Below are 23,637 nucleotides of genomic sequence, written 5' to 3'. Positions count from 1 at the left end.
AAAATTGTTTCTCGGTGTGCAGTTGTACTCATATGAAAAATAAATTCCATTCGAACACACAGGTGGCACCACCATGAAGCAAAAGCGTGCTGTTGCTAACAGTAAACATAACAGTTAATAGTATCATGAAATATGCACGCCAATGTAGTTCTACTTTGGAAACGACAATGTCGTTGAAGGGCCGCTAACGTTCTGGCTCATTAAATTTTGTTCATTTTTAGAGAGCTGATAAAAAAAAATAATGGCAAATTTTCCCTATTACAGTACTTTTTGGTTACATTTCCGTCTATTTTCATTTTTGATTAGTTTTTGTATTTCCATAACACAAAGGTATGACTGTGTGTGAGCACTTCTTTTAATTGAGTATAAGAATGAGTAAAAATAGGTCTGACCCGTTTTGCATAAAGCATTTTTGAAAATGATTCGTTTGACATAATTAAGCGCTGTTCATAAACTACGTAGACTTATTTTTGGCCATCTCAGACCTCCCTCCCCCTTCGTAGACGTTTGCCCATACATTTTTTTTGAAATTTGTATGGAGCGTAGACTTTGCCCCGTAGACTCGTTTATTCATGGAGCGAACCTAGTTTCGCTCTGGATCCGCCCTAACTGCTGTCAAAACGTTCGTTTATTCGATCGAGTCGGATCTGGATCCGCCCCAGATCCGACCCAAACATGGCGAGGTTCGCTCTGCCGACTTTTTCCGATCCAACCCGAACGAGGTTCATCTGTCAAAATGGATGTAAACAATCCATCAAAACAAAACCAGAAAATCAAAATTCTTAACTATTCAAGCCACAGAGAACAGACATCCAAGTCCAGTTCCGAAACTGTGTAAGGAATTTAACGGCCATTTGAAATCGTCAACACAAGTGGCAATAGCGTGGCGCTGCAATCGGTTAATTTCCCATACTAATTTTATTCACCACTTGAAATGTTTCAATTCACCACTGACTGTGGCAATATGGTGTTTGGTGGCGTTAGTGTTGTCATCGTGTATTGGTTTGCAACCTTACTCAAGTAAAGATTCAAATCCTTACACAACTTTCCGAATGAAATTTGTTCTAGCCTGGATGTCTGTTCTCTGTGTTCAAGCATATTAGAGATAAAGGACTCGCTTGAATGTGATTTGCATTTATTAATAAATGTGCCAACTATCACTTCCACGTGAGTTTAAATTCTAAAAGGAAGAATTTAACGAAAATGTGCAACTGACAGTTCGATTGATTTGCACAATGTTTACATGTTGACTCGATTTGGGTTGGATCCGGATCCGTTTTCGTTCGGTTATTGCGAGTCAGGGTCAGCTCTGACCTAGGTTTAAAACCGAAAACGACATAAGAGTCTACACAGTTTATGGTCAGGCTCTTATCATTTAGCATAATTCTGAATCGAAGACCCGACCCGACCACGTCAGAGAAGTTCTGTGATAGTACACTCCTTTCAAGTATGTATTATAAAAACTATTGCAAACAACATTTGTCACCATGCTTCTATATGCCTATTAAATATTTTAGATGCTTAAATTAACCAATTAACCTTCTTATCTTCGATCTATGTTTTTGAAGATCATTGCAGACAAGGGATTTCGAAGAATCATCACTAGTTTACAAATACCTCTCACAAAGTAGTTCAACGATTCATAATTTATTTCAACAACGGCTCTTTCACGCTCAATCCGTGCAGATCTAGTAAAACAACTAAAAACGCGTTCGCTTCCGAACGTTTAAATGAAGGCTTACGTCAGCATCGAGTGCGAATCGTACACACTCCGGAAGCGCCGAAACAGTAGATTCCGAGATCGTTGCGCGTTCTGTTTCGGGGACGAATAATTTAGAAAAGATTAATAACCCATATCCGGACTGAGCAAATGCCAAATCAAATCCTTGCCATGCACTTTTAGTCGCTAAAAGCCAATCTACCGGTCAAACTGATCATCCGTCGTCGTTGCTACATACGAAGCATTGCTGTGTTCGCTGTTGAAGAAACATGACCGTCGTCCCGGTGGGCGACTTATTTGAGCAATTTAAATAGAAATTCACAAACTCGAACATGTAACATGTAGGTATAACATTGAACACGTAACGAACTTTGACCGTAGATCGGTGTTGGATAAATAAAGGATCAATTCAATAAAATTGTTAGTCTTCACAAATAAGGTTAATCATATCACACATTTTTGCTATTGAGCCATTCCATAAGAAATCGACGCATCAATTGGCACATGTTATTGAATTTGGTATCACCTAGAGATACTCTTCCATTTTTAGACACATTTGACAAGTTTACAAATAATTTCATTCATACATAGAGGAACTTTTTGGAGAACGTTCATGAAACCCTGACGAAAATAGTTATACCAGTTATACTGATGTTATAAAATTGTGTTTTTTTCCCTGGAATGGCCCCTCTAGCATAGCAAATTGTAAACAGCGGCAGTCTGATCGTTATTATTGTTGCGTTTATATTCTGCATGAATTGATAATTGTACTGCAAAACACTGGCTCGAATTCAAAACATGTTCGTGTAGGCACAAGGGTGATGACTATGACACTCTCTAGGAAATGCAGCAACATGAATGCATGGTTACATGGTGTGTCGGCTTCTCTAGTCCTGTAAGAAGAATTTCAAGGAAAACATTGTAAACGGCGCGTATTCTAGCTCACTACAACTGCTGAGCTGAAGAGCGTAGCGTATTAGGTTACGGAATTTGAAGCCCAAACGGTTATGAACAAAACCCAACTGAACGGAACGGAAACATACCTCTCGTTTTAGAGCCTGTCGCGATTCGTAGTCGGCTTTGGCTAGAGCGACGCGTACCCACAGGGGAGTGTCCGGGATGGCTTTGTAGATGAACCACGTCAGGCCAAGCAGGACGTGTTCGATGACTAGGAAGCTGATGGCGTACGCCTCCGAGCTTACGTTGTTGGCCAGTTCCCTAAAATATAGATGAATGGTTTACAATGGTCTTCTTCTTGGTTCACAAATAACCGAGAGCAACATTTGCCAATGACCATTTTGCATGTGTATATCGTGTGGAAGGATATGAAGATACTAGTTGACGAAGGAAGTCAAAGAAGTTTCCATTACGAAAAATTCCTAGCCCAACCAGACATCATACCTGTCACTCTCATCAGGGTCTTGCTTAATATCCGGCCTGACCCATTGCCATTCGTTAGCCCAACAAAATCCTACCTCATCTGCGGCGACAGATACAGGATCCCGCAGTTGGTCATAATCGAAATGATCGCCAGCGTCTCAAACGCCAACTGCCATGCTCCAATGTTCTTCGTCCTCCTGGCGAAAGGCCGCTTGAAGAACGAACACAACTTGTACGCATCCAACCGAATCTCGATCACGTTGTTCAATATCGCCCAGAAAGCCGTCATCGGAGCTACGGACGAGAACAGCACCACGTAGCCGAACTGAATGTACAACTCCAGATAGTCGTCGTACGTGTTGTACTCCTCCATGACGCTTTCCTTCTTGTGCCGCACGATCCTCAGGTCATCATCGTCCAGCGATAGGATACCCATCTGATCGTACTCTTCGTAGGCCTGCTGCAACCGCTCGTAGTTGGACTTGACGAACAGCTTGTTCGAGATTAGAGCTACCTTCTTCTTGAGGTAGGGAAGCAGATTTTCCAGCACATTTTGCACGAATTGGAGTACGATCAACTGCATCATCAGTTGGGTTTTGAGCATTTTCATGTCCTGAAAAGAAATGGGTTAGAGGACATATCTAGTGTGAGATATGCAAAGACAAACCTGCAAGATAAACGCAATGTAGAACAGACACAGGAAGTTGTTCACGAACTCCAGCACAATCAGCTTATTGACACGATGTCGCTCGTACTGACTCTGAGTCCGATGATTCTCCTTGTCCGTCAAATAAGTAGCCAGTCGATCATACGCTATCGTAGAAATGGCAATATAAATAGCATTCACTATCGACGGTACGTACATAATGTACGAATCGATCCCGAACACTTCAGCCAGATAACTCTCCACGTAGAACTGGAAGATCGTCACAAATCCGGCGATCGATATGCAGAAAAGTATGATCGGCGCAGTAACGCAGTACATCTGCACATAAGTCTTCCACTTGGGGTACTGAGGAGTGACCTTCCCCGTCACCGGATCCCTACCCAACTTCCCGTAGTAGCCCACCCGAGGTTCATCCAAATTGGTCATCGTGATCGTACCCCAGCGATACGCGTGGGCCGAACTCTTCCGCTTCCACAGCTCCAGAAACACCTTTATCCACACGACGTAAAAGACGCAGAAAAACGGCACGGTTTCCGTCTCTTCCGATAGAAGCATCTGCAGCAGCCCCAGCACCGTCGGAACAATCAACGCGTACGTGTAGAACCCCAAAAAGCTAAAATACATCCCGACACTTTCCCCGAAATAGTCACGAATTTCATCGATCGGCTGCTCTTTGGTCGGTTTGATCCACACGTGGCGCAGTTTCCGCAGTTTCGGTTTGTCATGCAAGGAGTAGAAATTTGTTATGATTTCAACTCGCTGGGCAGCCTGAATGATCGATTGGCCGTGGTAGAGTTGTGTCTTGGTGCCCGGAATGTGCTGCTCCCTTTCCGAGGCACGAATGTTTTCGAGGGCGTGCTTGATGATTATCTGCCGATCCGCCGGCGTCAGGATGTCCTCCAGCGTCATGTGCTCTGCAATGTAATTATATTAAACAGGGTGGTCAAAATTCTGTAACTTTTCATAGAGTGCTTCAAAAGTTATCAAACTTTTACTTTGAATGAGTGTAATCAGTTTCGTACCTCATTCAAAGAGGGTATTCTGCTTAGAGGGTTCGAAAAGTCGGTACAAGAAACTTTTACTGTTTATTGACCTATTATACGTGCATCACAGGTACAACTTTGTGCTAGATTGGTTTATCTTTCGCGAAGCTAGAACCAGGCTTGTGGGTTGATCCCTTAGAGAAATTTCTGGAATAATTCCTAAAGAAAATCCTGGAGGAACTTCTATTACGAACACTCGAAGGAACTTCATAAGCAATTCCTAGAGGAACTCCATTATAAATTTTTGAAGAAACACTTAGAGGAAACGGAAGGGTCACATTAGCCCAGCCGAGAAAACCGACATTTACAAACGTGTTCTAGACCAGCGAGTTTGCATCCGGAAAGGCAAAAATGCCGTCTTCAAAGGGCATGGGAACTCCTAGAGGAATTCTTTTATGAACTCGTAGAGGATTTTACGAAGAAACTCTTGGAGGAAGTCCCAGAGGAACTCGTAGCAGAACTCTTGGAAGAACTCCTCGAGGAATTCCTAGAGGATTCACGGAAAAAAACGCCGTATTTTCAGTGGTATTTCTGGATGAATTTCCGGCAGAACTCATAGAGCAATGACTGGAGAAACTCCTAGAGGAATTTTCGGAGAAACTCCAAGAAAAATTCCCGGAGGAACTCCAAGATATATTCATAAAGGAACTCCTTGTTTAATTTTCGGAGGAACAGAAGAGGAATTACCAAAGGAACTCTTAGAAGAATTCATGGAAGAACTCCTCGAGGAATTCCTAGAGGACTCACGGAGGAACTTATAGTAGGATTCCCGAAAATACTTCTGTATGAATTTCCGGAGAAACTCTTGGTAAAACTCTTGGTGAAAACCACCGGTATTCCCAGATGCACTTCAGGATGAATTTTCGGAGGAACTCCTACAGGAATTCCCGGAGGAACTCTTAGTGGAATTCTTGGAAGAAGTCCTCGAGGAATTCCCAGAGGTTTCGCGGAGGAACTCTTCGAAGAATTCCCAAAGATACTTCTAAATAAATTTCCGGAGAAACTTCTTGTAAAACTCTTGGAGAAAACCGCCGGTATTCTCAGAGTTACTTCTGGACAAACTTCCGGAAGAACTCATAAAGCAATTATCAGAGGAACTTCTAGAGGAATTTATGGAGAAACTCCAAGAAAAATTCTCGGAGGAACTCCTAGACGAATTCATGATGGAACTCCCTGTTTTAATACCCGGAGAAACTCCTACAGGAATTCCCGGAGGAACTCTTAGAGGAATTCTTGGAAGAACTCCTCGAAGAATTCCCAGAGGTTTCGCGTAGGAACTCTTAGAAGGATTCCCAAAGAAACTTCTAAATAAATTTCCGGAGAAACTCTTGGAGAAAACCGCCGGTATTCCCAGAGGTACTTCTGGATGAATTTTCGGAAGAACTCATAGAGCAATTATCGGAGGAACTCCTAGAGGAATTGCCGGAGAAACTGCAAGAAAAATTCTCGGAGAAACTCCAAGAGGAATTCATGAAGGGACTCCTGGTTTAATTTCCGTGAAAATTTTGAGAGGGATTCCCGAAAAAAAACACTTAGAGGAATTCCCGGAGAAGCTCTTAGAAGAATTCTCCTAGAGAAACTTTTAAAAAAGATCCAAGAGGAATTCACGAAGGAACTCGTAGAGGAATTCACAAAGACAAAAAAAAATCCCGGAGGAACTCCAATTCTTATTCATGAAGGAACTCCTTGTTTAATTCCCGGAGGAACTCCTAGAGGAGTTACCGGGGGAACTCTTAGAAGAATTCATGGAAAAACTTCTCGAAGAATTCCTAGAGGATTCACGGAGAAACTCATAGTAGGATTCCTGAAAATACTTCTGTATGAATTTCCGGAGAAACTCTTCGTAAAACTCTTGGTGAAACCCACCGGTATTTCCAGATGTACTTCTGGATGAATTTTCGAAGGAATTCATAGAGCAGCTATCGGAGGAACTTCTAGGAATTTCCGGAGAAACTCCACGAAAAATTCATGTAGGAAATCCTAGACGAATTAATGACGGAACTCCTTGTTTAATACCCGGAGAAACTCCTACAGGAATTCTCGGAAGACCTCCTACAGGAATTCCCGGAGGAACTCTTAGAGGAATTCTTGGAAGAACTCCTCGAGGAATTCCCAGAGGTTTCGCGGAGGAACTCTTAGAAGGATTCCAAAAGATACTTCTAAATAAATTTCCGGAGAAACTCCTTGTAAAACTCTTGGAGAAAACCACCGGTATTCCGGTGTATACTTCTGGAAGAATTTCCCGAAGAACTTATACAGCAACTATCGGAGGAACTGCTAGAGGAATTTCCAGCGAAACTCCAAGAAAAATTCTCGGAGGAACTCCAAGAGGAGTTCATGGAGGAACTCCTTGTTTGATTCCCGGAGAAACTGCTAGGGGAATTCCCGGAAAAAAAACTCCTAGAGCAATTCCCGGAGGAGCTCTTAGTGGAATTCTACTAGGGAAACTCTTGAAAAAACTCCAAGAGAAATTCCTGGAGGAACTCGTATAGGAATTTACGAAGACACTCCCAGAGAAATTCGTGCAAAAATTCCTAAGGGAATTCTCGGGGAAAATCCTAGAGGAGACGCTGGAAGTACACCAAGAAAAATTCCCGGAGGAACTCCTAGAAGGATTCACGGAGGATCTTCTAAAGGACTTTCCAGAGGAATTCTTGGAGAAACACCTGGAGATATTTCCAGAGGAACTTTCAAAGGAACTCCCAGCGGAACTTTCCATAAGAATATCCGGAGAACCGCTCATAAAATTCAAATAGGAACTCCTAGAAGAATTCCCCAAGAAAACCCTAGAAATATTCTCGGAGAAGATCCCAGAGGAAATCTCGGATAAGCTCCTAAAAGAATTTCCAGAGAAACTTCTAGAGGAACACCAGAAGAAACGTACTCCTTGAAGAATTCCCAGAGGGACTTCCAAAGCAACTCCAGGAGAAATTCCGAACGGAATCGACTTTTAGAGGAATGCCTGAAAGAATTCCAAGCCGAACTTCCGGAGAAAGTCTTGAAAAAAAAAACACGGAGGGACTTTTAGGAGAATTTCCGGAGAAATTTCTCGAGGCATTCTTGGAAGGACTTTTAGAGAAATTGCTAGAGGAACTCTTAGAAGAATATTTGGAGGAACTCCTATAGAAAGTCCCGGAGGAACTCCTAGAAGAAATCCAGGGAGAGGAATTTCGGAAGAAAATCTTAGCGGAATAGCCATAGGAACTAATGTAGGAATTCTTGGAGAAACTCCCAGACGAATTCCCGAAGGAACTTTTTTTGTGAATTCCCGGAAGAATTCCTAGAGAAGCTCTTAGAGGAACTCTTAGAGGGTTTCACGGAGCAACTCTAAGAAGAATTCCCGGAGGAACACTTACAAGAATTTTTTAAAGAACTTCTTGAGGAATCCCTGGAGGAGCTCCTAGATGAATTTTTGGAAGAACTTGTAGAGGAATTCTTGAAGGAACTCCAAGATTGATTCCCGAAGGAACTCTTTGTGAAATTCTTGAAAGAAATTTCCAACATTCGCAGAGGAACTCAGTGGTGAATTTCTCCTAGAATATTTCTTGGAAGAACTTCAAAAAAATTCATGGAGAAACTCATAGAGGAATTCTCGAAGAAACGACTAGAGGAATGCACAGAAAAGCTCCAAGAAGAATTCTTAAGGTAACTTCTAGGGCAATTCTCGAAGGAACTTCTGGCGGAATTTCCGGAGGGTCTCCCAGAGGAATTCACGAAGAAATTCATGGAGGAACTCATAGAAGAATTTTCATGAAACTTCTAGAGAATTGCTCGGAGAAACTTCTAGAATAATTTCCGGAGAAGCCCCAAAGAAATTCCTAGATGAGTTCTTGAAAGAACTTTCAAACGCTCCTGGAGGAACTCTCAGAGGAATTCTTGGAAGAAATTCTTTGGAAATTCTTGGATGAACTCTTAGAGGAAGAAGAACTCAGACGAATTCCCAGTGGAGCTACTGAAGGAATTCTTGGAGGAACACGTAAAGGAATCCTGTTTTAGTAGTTGCTCTGGGAATTCCTCTAGCAGTGCCTTCAAGGATTCTTTAGCTGACCCAGATGGGGACATGGAATACCCGGTGTTTTTAAAAATAAGGAATTATTCCAAGACACTCGAAAATCCTCAAATAACCTTAGTGGACCAAGATGTGAACAATGGAATCCTATACTCAGGATGGTTCATGTGCGAGCCTACAATAATTCCATAAAGTATGGAAGTTTGAAAAAGATCTTGGAAGGTTTTCTAGATCAATTATTTGAAAAATTTAACATCTATTTCCATGAAAACAAATCTGAAGAATTTATTTTTCGTAGATTTTGAAGATTCGTAAAATTTGTAGATACATTTTTGGAAGAATCTATGCAATAGTTTTTGAAAAGTTTGATGTATTTTCTGAAGAAATCTATGCAACATTTTTGGAAACTAATCGTCCAATAAGGAATTGGGTAAATTTCTGGAGAATATTCTAGAGTATAAAGAAAATTCAGTGAAAGAAGTATTGACTGAATTTCTTTAGGATTTCTGAGGATTTTTTACAGTAAATCTACGAGTAGTCTCCATAGTAGTTCATGAAAGAATTTCTTTAAGAATTCCAGGGAGATTTTTCACAGAAACCCGCGAAATGGAGATTTTTCAAATAAATACTAGGATGGATTTCAGCAACGGTTCATGAAAGAATTATCGAAAAATCTGTGAAATCTTTTTAAAAGGAACTCTAGGTAAAATTTGTAAAAAAATCTCTGAAGGAAAATTTGGAGAAATTCCTGAAGAAATTATTAGTCGGCTTTATAATAAAAGTCATGGGAGATTTTCTGAAACAATTCCTTTGAAAAATTTGTGAAATCCTCAGGGAGTTTCTGTAGGAATCCCTATAGAAAGTTCCCGAATGGATCTCACATTTTTTTTAAGAATTCCGGGAGGATTTTTTAGGGAAATTCCAGGATGATTTTCTGACAGAAATTCAGATTTTCATAAAAAAATCTCTGGAGCAATTTCTTAAGTCAATCCTTTGGAAATTTTTGAAATAAATGTATGGAAGATCGTGTGAGAGAACGCGTCAAGGAATTACCGAAGGATTTTTCGAAAAAAAATCTAGAAAAAATCTCGAGAGAAATAGAGTGCATCTCTGAAGGATTTACTAAAGTAATCCTTGGATGAATTTCCGTAGAAATTCATACACAACAATTCTTTGTGAAACTTCTGGAGGAATCCCTAGTGGAATTTCAGGAGAAATTGGAAGTTGCTGTGAGAATTTCTAGTGAAATCCTTGGAAGAATTCCCAAAGCAACCCCTGTACACATTTTTGAAAGAACTTTTTAAACATTTTTCAATTATGAAAGTTTCTGAAGGGAGAAATTTCTAAACAATCAGAAGGCGAAATCTTGGAGGAAAATCTGTTCAAGTTCAATAATATTGCTTTGGAAAAAAAATAACGGAGGAATTTTAGGAGTAAATCATGCAAGATGCTTTGATAGAATTCTTTGTGGAATTTGTAGAACAATCCCTGGAGGCATTTCTAAAAAAACCCTGTAGAAAATTTCGGAGTGAATCCGATGGAAGATTTTTGAAAGAATCCGTGAGGGAATTTTTGGGCGAATGCTCGGATAAATTTTAGAATGAATTTATGGATTTTTTTTTCAGAAGAATTTCTGAAGAAAATTTTGGTAGATTTTTTGAAGGAATCTCTAATAGACTTTCCAAACGCATGCCTAGAGAAATTTCGGAATAAATATTCACAAGAAAAAGGTCATCCCTTGGCGAATTTCTCAAATTATCTTTGAAATAATTTGTGACAAATCTTGGAGAAATTGGTGAATCAGAACTTAAATTTACAAGATTTTTCCTAAGCATGAATTCATGCAAGATTTCGTAAAAGAATTTTTTGTAACACTTTTGGAGTAAAGATTTTCTGAAATATTCTGTAACATGATGATTTGACTTGGGAAGTTTACGAGTGTACTGGAATTCGTATTATTTGGTGAGTTTGTTCCATACATCGTTGCGATGCCTAAAAGTTGACAAAACGTATCCTTTGGACTGAACCCTTCTCCTAACAATACCCATTTCCCTGGTACCTCGGCGTGGTCTCTGCATAGGCATTTAGGTTACCAACTAATCTTCCTATTCCCATCCCTCAGCTATCGCAAGGACGTGGCCAGAAGGGTTCCTAGTTAGGACATGTTCACAAAATCAACCTCTTTTTCGATTAAATGGAAATCTCCTGCATCAGATCGAAGATTAAAAACTAACAAAAAGTACATACCATCATAGAAAAAATCGTCCAAACAAGCAACGTTAAAATTCCTGATGATTCCAGTCTTGGTTCGCTTCATAAAGCCCATGTCGTCGGCTATCTCCAGGAACTTCATCTGCGTTGCTGAGATATGCAGAATCAGCGTTTGAGTTTCTCTGAAAATACAGCAATATACTCAGACCCATCGAAGCAACTAGCAATCTATTTATTCTTACTTGGTAAGTGGTTCCTTCCGCACCATCAGTTCCGCACCGCCATCGACCTTCCTCCCCCGAATCTTATCGATCACCCATTGGATCGTCTCCGTCGCGGTCCCCTCGCTAAACTCCAACACCATAAACGAATCGCCAAAGCGCTCGAAATCCTCACTATTGCTACTGCTCAGCTCAGGAATACGCGACGCCATGGCGCCCCTTTTCCGCACTCCATCTCCAAAGGTGACACCCTTTTTCGGTCCGCCAGCTTTCAACACCGATCGAAATTCGTTTAGCTTTTCCTCCTCCTCGATTTGATCGAGATTTTCCAACGCATGGATCTGCGAGTTTCGTTGCCGTATGGAGGGGATCGTTGGCTTCCGGGTGTTACCGATCTCCTCGTTGAACTCCTCCTCGTCATCGTTGGCAAAATGGATGTTGGGGATCAGTTTGTCTGTGTGAATAAAACATACGAATTAGTTTCATTTTCTGAATAACGGGAAAGATAAAATCCGCGTGTTATTCAAGATCTCTCAGTGCGTTCAAAATCAACCAGAGCGAATACTTCCAATCAGTTTGTGCAAAAGTTATGTAACGATTTCATCATCGGAAGCGGGAAAATCACGATCAACCTACTCAATTTACAAGAGCTTCGCATCACATGCCACGCGCTGGAGATTGGACGCTTACGGCGGACACGCACCACTTTAGAGCGGAGTTCTTCGACTTTTGGAGCGTCGACTGACGATTGACTTTCTCTGGTAGAAGCAATCGAGTTTTCGAATATTTCATTTAAAAAATCTACGGAAATAAATAATAAAGTTGAGCAATCAGAACTTTGTAAAAAACGTTTTTTTTTTGTTCATTTGCGGCAGTTTCTGTATATTAAATCGTGAAAGAATAAACCAAATCGTTTTAGAATTGAACTCTGTTTTTTACATGAAACATCTTTATACATCGGTGTTTTCTATACACAATATCAGACCTCGATGATATACTCAATAATAAAGGACATGTCCAATGTACGTATAGGGAAACCTAGGACGAAAACGTATCTTCGGGGCACTGCAAAATGATGAGTCGGCAAGCAGCGTCCAACATATAGCTCTGGCCCTCACAAGTTCTTACCTCAGGGGTCGATCGCCAGCTAAGAGTTGTGTGCTTAGCTGGTAGTGCAGTCTTCTTCTGACTTCATCTAGATTGAGGGGACACGTACCGGGGGAACAGGTAAGAAAATAGGGGAAAAATACCCTGGAAGAGTGTAGTAACGCATAAGCGTACCACAATGGGCTCAAACAGCGCCCTGAAAAGGGCAATGAAATAATGCATAAAGCGAAAGAGAGCCTATATCTGTTTACCACAGCGGGTTAAGAACAACATTTTCTATGTATATATTAAAAAATGCAACAGCATACGTTAGACCGAGTACCCGGTAAGTGCAAGAAATTGCTTCTTGTTTGAGATAAATGTGTAGTGGGGCAACGTCAAAAAGAACTTCGAGCGCTGCCGTGGGAGTTGAAGAGAACGCTTCAGACATCGCCATTAAGCACATCCTTTGGAGATGGCCTTTTGAGTAGATCGTTCTCAATTCACCCTTTTGCCACCACACAAGACATCCATAGGCCAATATTGGCCGAACAACAGTTGTGTAAACCCATTTGATATACTTGGGATTTAAACCCCAAGTTGTACCAAAGGTACAATGGGCATAGCTAGAAGGCCACACAAGCTTTCTTGATTCTGAACTCAATATGAGGTGACCAGGAAAGCTAGGAATCAAGAATGACTCCAACGTACTTTACCTGTCCAGTCACATCGATTTCAGAATCAAAGATACGCAAAGGTAGAACGCCATTACGGTTTCGCCTTTCCGTGAAAAGAACAATAGATGTTTCACTCGGATTAAACGAATGGCCATATTCAGTGGCGTAGCCAGAAATTGTCTCTGGGAGGGGTTTTCAACGGTCCATGATACCTTTTTTTGATTTGACACTTACATTTTGTAAACAAATGATGAGCAATTGTATTTATAGATTGAAAACAGCGGCGCAGCCGAAAAATTTTTCGTCGCAAAGCGCTTTATACTGAAAATTTGTTCCATAAATTTTGGCTCTGGGGGGGGTTTTAACCCTAACCTACCACCCCCCCCCCCCCCGTGTCTACGCCAGTGGCCATATTGGCCATCAACTGCATGAAGGGCGCTTTGCATCAGGTCGGCTATTATTGAGTTGCCTCAATGGCGTATATGCTACGAGATTGCGCAAAAGTGATGACAAGACTCCCTCTTTGGGGCATCCACAAACACTCAATTTCCTAATCCCTGCTAGACGCAATTTGGAGAAGAGATGTCGGTTTTTGAGCATTTGGTGAATCCAATTGGAAATCATTGGAGATATACCACGACCCCGTGCAGCTTCCAATGTGACATCGAAAGGCACGTTGTCAAAGGCACCCTCGATATCTAAGAAAACACCCAAACAAGACTGCTTTTAAGCGAATGCCTTCTCTAAATCGTAAACAACCTTGTGTAAAAGCGTCACAGTGGACTTACCAGATTGGTAGGCATGTTGATTCACATGGAGACATGTTGGCCAGATGAACATCACGGATGTGATGATCGACAATGCGTTGTGAGCATTGCAGAAGACAAGAGGTCAAACTGATAGGTTTGGAACTCTTTGCTTCTTCATACAACGCTCAACTAATTTTCGGAATAAACTTTACAGTAATATTCCGCCAGAATTTGGGAATATATCCTGTAGCGAAACTGAAAACAAGCAGATTTTTTTTTATAACATGTTTGAAATAAGCAAATCCTTTCTAAAGCAAAATAGGATATATCCTATCTGATCCTGGAGATTTGAAAGGAGAAAGCTATTTAGTGTCCACTCAACCAATTCTATAGTAATGATACTCCGAGCCGAAGCTAAAAAATCATAACTACAAGAAAAGACATCAGGTTTATCCAAAGATGTAATATCCACACACCCGGGGAAGTGTGTGAATAAGCATTCCTAAACTTCCTCATCAGAGGAAGTGAAATCGCCATTTGGCAAACGAAGTTCGTTCACTCGGAAACCCTTGGATTTAGCAAGGATTTTGTTTACCCGACTGACTTCACTCAAACTGGATACATTCGTTCAAGGGTTTAACCAGCCAGATCGTTCAGCAGACCGGAGAGCCTATTCCGACCTAGAAACCTCCGAACCAGCCGAACGTCGTCTGCTTCAACTCTTTCTACATTGTTTCCTGAGCATCGCCAGATCACCAAGGGTTTTTTTCTTCCCCTGTTGGGGAAATCAAGCCACCAAAGGGTTCCTCTTATGATCTTCACAGAACGTGAAAGGCAAGCTTCTTCAAAAGCTTCCATGATGAAGCTCGTTGTAGTATCAACAGCATCATATAAATCACTTGGAGTGTCAATGAATGGTGAGTATCCATGAAATTTGGCCGCAACACAATCAGTAAAAAATGATCCCAGCTTGTTGACCGAGGATTTCTGAAACGCAAAGTTAAATAACAACATGGATTTCTTTTCATAATTTCAAATCTCAATTTGTTCATCGAGCACATGTTCTGTTGTGCACATGGATGTCAAAGCATTTTCAACAGTCTAATTTCCCACATGGCTTGGTCAGCCAAAGCAAAATCAAGAAATTGACAACATTTAAATGTTCAAAAAAGGTGTAGCGATGATCAGATAAAGATTATTCATCTGACACATGCCAATTGGTCAGCTCGTGACTAATTTTACTAGAGCAAAGCGTTATGTCTAACACTTCATCTCCAGCAGATACCATGAAGGTTGGGCGGTTGCCTATGTTAAGTAATGCAAGATCTGTACTACTCAAGTACTCCATTAAACTGGAGCCTCTCAAGTTAATGTCTGAGCTGCCCCAGATGATATGGTGAGCATTAGCATCACTGCCAACAATTAGCGGAAGGCCTTTTGAAGTACAGTATGCGATGACTTGTTTGAAAGCATCCGTAGGGGATGGTTCATCATGCGGTAAATAAACCGAACAATAGACGTATTTCCTGTTGAGGTTTCTAACAGATACATCAATTGTGATAGCACATACATCTCTGGTGGTTAGTTCAGAGATGAGTGTAGCAACTATTGCGTTGTTGACAAGCACACAGGCTCGAGGCATGACACGTGAGTTTGCCATTTCATGTTTACTGAAAGTGGCAAACACCGGGTTCACAAGGTTTCCTAAATAGAAATTCCCCTTACGGAAGTAAAGTTCTTGGACCTAGGCCACTTGGGCTGAATGATTTTGCATAAGTCTACAAAGATTGATTATTGCTGTTCTTTTATGCTGAAGATTGATTTGAGCTATCCTAACCGTAGCCACTAACCAAACTAGGCAAGATAAAACTCTTCGCAGCAACAGCAGCAACACAATCAGATCGGTATGGATTGGAAAACGCCAAAGGCGAGAATACACAGAATAAACTGTGTAAATCGCATAATGCGAAACCATATAGGTGAAAATTTAAACTAATTAACAACATCTTCATAATCTCGCCCTTATTCAGCCTCAAGTGAGACTACAAGAAACACTACGGAGAAACACAAGGTCCACTGATTGCTCCGGTTAACGCAGTAAGGGCAACATACTGTAGAGGGTGCCCTGGTACTCCACCGGCTCCGTTTGCGGTTAGGTTTTTATTGGACCGCCCTAGCTATTCATTCCTAGGCACGGTAAGCATGAAGACGCATCGCACCATGAATTAGGGGTCACCTGTTGGTGGACTCTTACCACCGGAACAGGCAGTCCGTAGTGTTATTCTGAGCCAATTGAGACAATCGCTACCGACACTACACAGCTATCTAGGCTGATCGAGAAAAGAAGTTAATATTGATGATCACCCGAGCAGAAGAGAATAACAACAGCATAACAAAATGCGTTATTTTGGCAAAATAACTGCATAATGGAATTAGTAATTTTCATGTTATTAACATAACATATTGAGTTATAAACTTGTCTGTCATAAGCGGCAAAATAACAAGTCACATAACAAAAATTTGTTCCTGAAAAATCAATTTAATAACATGTTTTGTTAGTGGCAATAACAACTTAATAACAGTGAATTTGGGAAATATTTCAATAACAAATTTTGATATTAAAGAGTTATTGATAACATTCCGAAAGCAAAATTAGGGTAAAAACTAACTTTTTTTACTCATTTTTGGGTAATTATTTTAAGTGTGTTATTCTATTTTTAGAAAATAATAGGTCACATAAAAAAATTTCGAATTCATTATAAAACTTACAAACATCAACGGGATTTGAACCTCCAATCCTGCTATCTTAAATTTCCAGTCGCCTTTACCAATGAGGCTATCACAGCACTTGCAGTGAGGGACGATAGAAGCTTTACTGGTTCTACGTATTGCCAGTTTCCCTAATCCCCCATTTCATGTTTGCCAGTCGCAGGACAAAAATAGACAGAGATTTGAATGCAAGATCAAACAACGAACCTCTCTCTCTTACCAACAGCGCTATCGCGGTGCGCAGACATGTGCACTGTAACACTAATAACAGTGGTGGCGTTCGCAGGGCCCGTCGTCGGCTGTTTCGGAACAAAGAGAACGACGGAAAAGTTGTTAGTCGACTATTTATGATTGAGCTTCGTCATGGGGTGCATTTTAGCGGCGACAAAGATCCTTTCCAGGCGGAGATGATTTTATTTAATTTTTTGTTTTGTTCGCGTTGTGAGAACGGCGATTATACACGTACCTACGTGAGCGAAGGTAAAAGGTAATTATATCATATGCCGATATGATTACTTCTGCAGATGCTGTTTAGTTTTATTCTGTTTTAGATTATTTTTAGTAATGAAAAAAGATATTTATGACATAATGTCAAACAATATATGATCGAATAATAATAGACCGAAAGAAAAAAGTTATAATAGACAAATGCAATCATCAATTGAGCAGAATTGTCTGTATAGTTGACATTTTTATTGAATAGAATTATTTAGTAGGTACCATATTTGCTATTTCCACTCTCACTAACATTCATTACTTCGTAATACATAGTCTGTTCGATACTTTTTGACGTTATAATTAGAGGTTAGAATAGCAGTACTGTTTAAATGACATATAAATTCAACTAAGTTTACTCAATTTTGAGATAAAAAAACTCATTTGCAGATGTATCACTTTTTGAAGCTAAAATTTTACTTGACCTATAAGAATTGGGAATCGTAGAAAAGTGATAGGAATTTGGCACCGTAACGGAACTGGGATATTGAAAGAAGGAAACTAATACAAAGATAAACATATCAATAGCTATGATGCTATATTTACCCAAAACTCAAATTACAGCAATGAATAAAATAAAAAATACGGAAGAGTCTGATGAAATTTCTAGAAGTTACAATGCCTTTATTTTTTACTTCATAATATGAAACAGCAGACAATAAAATAAAGAAGGTAAACTATGTAATGGTTATATCTGCGATAAATTTTCTCCGATTTTGACAATATTGATCATTTGATCCAGATTTATTTTTTCCATCAAAAACAAATCCGACTGAACCGATCTGGTCATCGTGAGTTAAGAAAAAACCCGAATTGGGTTTTTAAATTAAGAAAAATGTATTGGTTTTTTGATTTTATACGATAGAACACCGTTTTCTGAACCACCATGATTTTTTTCAGATTTTTGGAACTTCATTTTGGTACCTAAAATCGCTTTCGAAGAGATTTTTCGAAATCGCCTTTTGACAGCTGGCCAACTGCGTGACAGCTCCGCTCAGTACAAAATGCGACGAGGGGTGATTCGACAAATCGCTCCCATACAAACTCCAAATGATTTTTAAATAGGTTCCCGGGCACCAAAATTCATGAAAATTTGGATTTCGGCTCAGTTTTGTATGCAGATTCTGAATATGGAATAATCTCAACACCACTAAAGAAGCCAATTGCCATACACGTGGAATTTTCCATAGACCAGCTGCAATGGGCTTCTTTAGTGGTGTTGAGATAATTCCATATTCACAATCTACACATGCCAAACTGAGCCGAAATCCAAATTTTCATGAACTTTGGTGCCCGGGAACCTAATTAAAATCGATTTAAAGTTTGTATGGGATCGATTTGTCGAATCACCCCTCGTCGCATTTCGTACTGGGCGGAGCTGTCAAGCAATTGCCCAGCTGTCAAAAGGTGATTTCAAAAAATCTTTTTGTAATTGAAGCTTAAGGTATCAAAATAAAATTTAAAAAATCTGCAAAAATCATACTGGCTTAAAAAAGGTGCTCTTTCGAATAAAATCAAAAAATCAATATATTATTCTTAATTTAAAAAACCCAATTGGTGATTGGTACAAATTAAGTACCTTACCAAGAAAAAAATGTTAAATTTAAATTTATACGTTCAATATGTAGTCCGTCCAAAGTCTTACACCGTACATCAAAACGTTTTTAATTAGATTTTGTTTTAGATTTTATAGAGACATTTTAAAATCTTCTCCTGTGTGGTAGGGATAGGATTTTTCAAAACACCATCGTTCTTCTTCTTCTTCATCATGCACCATCAAATCACCAATAGCATATCTGCCCAGCCTAGGCCCAAAGTATTGACTTCAAAGTAATCATTACGAAGCATAAATGTCAATTTCTTGATTTTGCTTTGGCTGACCAAGCCAAGATTGACCGTAGCATTTTCATAATTCAAATCTCAATTTGTTCATCGAGCACATGTTCTGTTGTGCTGCACGTGGATGTCAAAGCGTTTTCAACAGTGTAATTACGAAGCATGTTTCACGAGAGACCATATTTTTTCAATACGCTAACTCCAACAACGCCGATATTAGAATAGAGGAGCTTAGAAGCAAAACAGTTACAAAAACCCACTTTCGAGTAAATGAGCTTTGAAGTTTTTCACCAGTTTTTCATCCCATTCAAAATGTATGGAGTTTCAATATCAACCCAATTTTCTCTGATTTACTGTAATTTTTCTAATCATCATAAAAATAATCTTTAAAAAGTTCCTGTGAGCTTGAAATCTGAAGATTTTTTGATATGTTCAGCTCAAACTCGACAAAACGGTCACTTACACCTCTTTGCATCTGGGCCCCTCAATAGCATAAGGATATGTTCCAGAAAATTTGGACTTTTGGGAATACCGCGTAACCCAATCGTTCTATTCGCATAACCAATCAATAAAAAAAGATTTCTTATTCAAACGAGTCGAAGTTCACTTAAATCGGTTCAAAGTTGAAAAAATATGAGTACTTTTCAGTTTTGAGGGTAGCCGGATACGCTTCCGGCATTCTACGCAATGAAAAACAAGCAAAACTGCAGCCCCTCAACAGCAATTGAATGTTTTTGCCTTTCTCGTACACCAAGGTGTACCGAAAGGCTATATGTTCACTCCAAAAACGAAAATTTGATAGAGCCTCCGGAGGGGTCAAGTCTTATATACCAATCGACTCAGCTCGACGAATTGAGGTGATGTCTGTGTGTGTATGTGTGTGTGTGTGTGTATGTGTGTATGTGTACAAAAAAAACTCACATCACTTTTTGGCAGTAAACCTCAACCGATTTTAATGAACGACGGTTCATTCGACGCGGAATCTGGTCCCATTGTTTCCTATTGAAAATGGTTCGGATCGGTCCAGCCGTTCCGGAGTTATGGCCATTTAGGTGTTCCGGACCGGTACCCCAGGAAGGGGCCAGATATGAAAACGCTACAAACCCATCCATGCGGCACATCAAACTACGGCATTTTCAATAACTAGATGAATGGTAAACAGAAAAATAGTCTCAGATCATATCTGAGCCATTAGTGTCCCGGAACCGGTTCCGGGTGTCCCGCCGGAAGTGACCAAACACAAAAGTGTACTAAACCCATACATGCGACATATCAAACCGCGGCTTTTTCGATAATCTGATGAACAGTAGGCAGGAAAACATTCTCAGACCATATCGAAACCGGAAGTGTTCCGGAACCGGTTGCAAATGTCCCGGCGGAAGTGGCCAAGTTAAAAAGTTAACCAAACCCATCCATGCGACATATCAAATAGTGGCTTTTTTGATATCCTGATGAACAGTAAGCAGGATAATATTCACAGACCATATCTGAACCGGTTGTGTCCCGGAACCGGCTCCGGCTGTCCCGTCGGAAGTGGCCAAATATAAAATTGAACTAAAACCATGCATGCGACATATCAAACCGCAGCTTTTTCGATAACCTGATGAACAATAAGCAGGAAAGCATTCTCAGATCATATCAGAACCGGTTCCAGATGTTCCGCCGGAGGTGGCAAAGTATAAAAGTTAATTAAACCCATGCAAGCGACATATCAAATAGTAGCTTTTTTCAGAACATATCTGAATCGGCTGTGATCCGGAACCGGTTCCGGGAGTCCCGCCGGAAATGGCCAAATATAAAAGGGAACCAAACCCATGCAAGCGACACATCAAATCGCGGATTTTTAGGCATCTTGATTTGGCAAAAAAGTCTCCGGCCATATTGGGGACAACCGGTAGTGTTCCGCATCCAATTACGGTTGCCCCATCGGAAGTGGTCAAATGTAGAAAAGAACCAAACGCATACACGCAGCACATTAAATATCGGCTTCTTCGATAACGCGAAGAACGGTCAGCAAGAAAATAGTCTCAGGCCAGTAGTGTTCCGGAACCAGATTCGAGTGCTTCGCCGGAACTGGCGAAATGCACAAATGAACTAAACCCATACATGCATTACATCCATTTGCGACTTTTTAGGAAAACTGAAGAATAATTTGCATGAAACTAGTCTAAGACCACATCAGGGACAATCGGTAAAGTGGTAAAATGTGAACCAAAAGTGGTAAATGTGAAATTGCACCATAAAATGTGTCGTACCATAAAACCACGCTAATTCGACAATGATTGCTGTCAAATTACCTGGATAAACTTTTAATTCGATAAACTAACCCTATTTTAGTTTTGTTTAGTTTGCATGTTTTGTTTTTGAACACAAGTCTTACAGATATTGTGATGGTACGAATCGATAGCTTGTTCATTTTACGATTGTTGGCTTCCGAGGTTCACTGCGATTGATCACAAAACGGTTCAGGTGTCGGAAAGCACCAAATTTGAACTTTCGGAAGTAGCAGCTGCACGAGGAGCCGCTGCGGGTGTGAGTAATATCGCAATATCGAATCATTCGTATTTACAGTGTATTACACTATGACATTTGATCATTTTTTAATTCAACATATTTCGAATGAGCGGGTATAAATTAAAAAGTGTCGTATTAAAGAGTGATGAATACGCGAAGTTTGACAGTACATCAAATAGCAGCTTTTTTGATAACTTCTTTTTTCTTTATGGCTCGACGTTCACATCGGAACTTGGCCTGCCTCTCATCTACTTAGTGTTCTATAGAGCACGTCCACAGTTATTAATTGAAGGGTTTTCTTTGCCTGCCATTGCATGAAGTTGTATATTGTGAGGCAAATACAAAGATACACTATGCCCATGAAGTCGAGAAAATGTTCCCGACCGGAACGGGAATCAATCCCGCCGTTTCCAGATTGGCGATTCATAGCCTTAACCACTAGCCCAACTGGAGACCCTTTTTGCCTTTCTCGTACACTAAGTGTACTAATGTTCACTCCAAAAATGACTTTTTGATAGAAGGCCCGGAGGGTCAAATCACATATACCAATCGACTCAGCTCGACGAATTGAGGTGATGTCTGTGTGTGTGTATGTGTGTATGTGTGTGTGTGCGTGCGTGTGTGTGTGTGTCTGTATGTGTGTGGACAAAAAACTCACATCACTTTTTGACAGTAAACCTCAACCGATTTTGATGACCGACGGTTCATTCGACGCGGAATCTGGTCCCAGTGTTTCCTATTGAAAATGGTTCGGATCGGTCCAGCCGTTCCAGAGTTATGGCCATTTAGGTGTTCCGGACCAGTACCCCTAGAAGCGGCCATACATAAAAATATAACAAACACATACATGCGACACATCAAACTGCGGCATTTTTGATAACCTGATCAACAGTTAGCAAGAAAACAGTCTCAGACCATATCTGAACCGGTAGTGTTCCGGAACCGGTTCCGGATGTCCCGCTGGAAGTGGCCAAATATAAAAGCGATCCAAAACTATGCATGCGACACATCAAACTGCGCCATTTTCGATAACTTGATGAACAGTTAGCAAGGAAACAGTCTCAGACCATATCTGACCCGGTTGTGTTCCGGAACCGGTTCCTGGTGTCCCGCCGGAAGTAACCAAATATAAAAAAATAATCCATGCATGCAACATATCAAAGCGGGGCTTTTTTGAAAACCTAATGAAAGCTGTCAAGAAAATAGTCTCAGACCATATCTGAACCGGTAGTGTTCCGAAACCGGTTTCGGATATCCTGCTGGAAGTGGCCAATTATAAAAGTAAACCAAATCCATGCATGCGGCATATAAAAGCGCGGCTTTTATGATAAAGAAAGGTTGGCATTAAAAAGACTCAGACCATATCTGAACCGGTAGTGTTTCGGAACCGGTTGCGGATGTCCCGCCGGAAGTGGCCGTATATAAAAGTGAACTAAACTTATGCATGCGGCACATCTAATCACGACATTTCCGACAACTTGATGACCGCTAATCAAGGAATTAGGTTAAGACCACATAAGGGACTGCCAGTAGTGCCGAAACTAGTTCCGTGTTTTCCTCCAAAAGCGGCAAAATATAAAATTGAACAAAACCCTGCATGCGAAACAGCAAAGCGCGGCTTTTTTGATAGCCTAATAAACTAAGCAAACAAATAGGCTGAATCCAAACCCGTGCATTGAGATATCGTGGCTTTTTAGGTAACATGATGAACAGTTGCAAAAAAATAGACGCAAGCCATATCAGTGTGTTACGGAACCGATTACGGGTGTCCCGCCAGAAATGCTCAAATGTGAAAGTAGAACCAATACATGCGACATATCAATGACTTATTTAGTAACATGATAAACGGTTAGCCAGCAAATAATCACAGACCATATTTGGGAGAACTGGTAGTGTTCCAGAACTGGTGATGAGACGAGTAACTCGCCGGAAGTGGTAAAATATAGAGGGAAACCAAACCAGAGCGGCGTTTTTGATAATCTGATGAATGGTCAACAGGAAAATAGTCTCAGGCCACATCTAGAACTAGTAATAGTATTTCGGAATTGGTTGCGGGTGTTCAATTGGAAGTGATCAAATAGAAGTGAACCAAAATCATGCATGCGACACATAAAATCGTGTTTTTTCAAAAATTTGCCAAACGGTTAGCAAGAAAATAGTCTCAGATAACATTAATATTCGGCTTTTTAGGTAACCCGATGAACAGTTGACAAGAACATAGTCTCAGACCATATTTAAGATAACCGGAATCGGACCCGCT

At 40.5% G+C, this 23,637-nt stretch overlaps 1 protein-coding gene across 3 annotated transcripts in view; it reads right to left on the bottom strand.

Moving 5' to 3' along the window:
* Positions 1 to 1,625: 1,625 nt before the first annotated feature.
* LOC109405621 (anoctamin-10) overlaps positions 1,626 to 23,637 on the bottom strand; it is a 28,229-nt gene continuing 6,217 nt past the window's right edge. Inside the window, exons 3-8 of one of the 3 annotated variants that reach the window (XM_062849910.1) lie at positions 11,273 to 11,705; positions 11,067 to 11,212; positions 3,768 to 4,681; positions 3,196 to 3,713; positions 2,764 to 2,938; positions 1,626 to 2,613 (exon numbers count right to left, since the gene is read on the bottom strand). In XM_062849910.1, the coding sequence (XP_062705894.1) occupies positions 2,608 to 2,613; positions 2,764 to 2,938; positions 3,196 to 3,713; positions 3,768 to 4,681; positions 11,067 to 11,212; positions 11,273 to 11,705 (2,192 nt within the window). In that variant the 3' untranslated portion in view covers positions 1,626 to 2,607. The remainder of the gene's footprint in view (positions 2,614 to 2,763; positions 2,939 to 3,195; positions 3,714 to 3,767; positions 4,682 to 11,066; positions 11,213 to 11,272; positions 11,706 to 23,637) is intronic. The other 2 variants (XM_062849909.1, XM_062849908.1) reach the window with 2 other exon arrangements.

The sequence above is a fragment of the Aedes albopictus genome, chromosome 2 (genome assembly GCF_035046485.1).
Source record: "Aedes albopictus strain Foshan chromosome 2, AalbF5, whole genome shotgun sequence".
Classification (NCBI taxonomy): Eukaryota; Metazoa; Arthropoda; class Insecta; order Diptera; family Culicidae; genus Aedes; species Aedes albopictus.
This window is presented reverse-complemented; position numbering and strand designations above follow the sequence as displayed.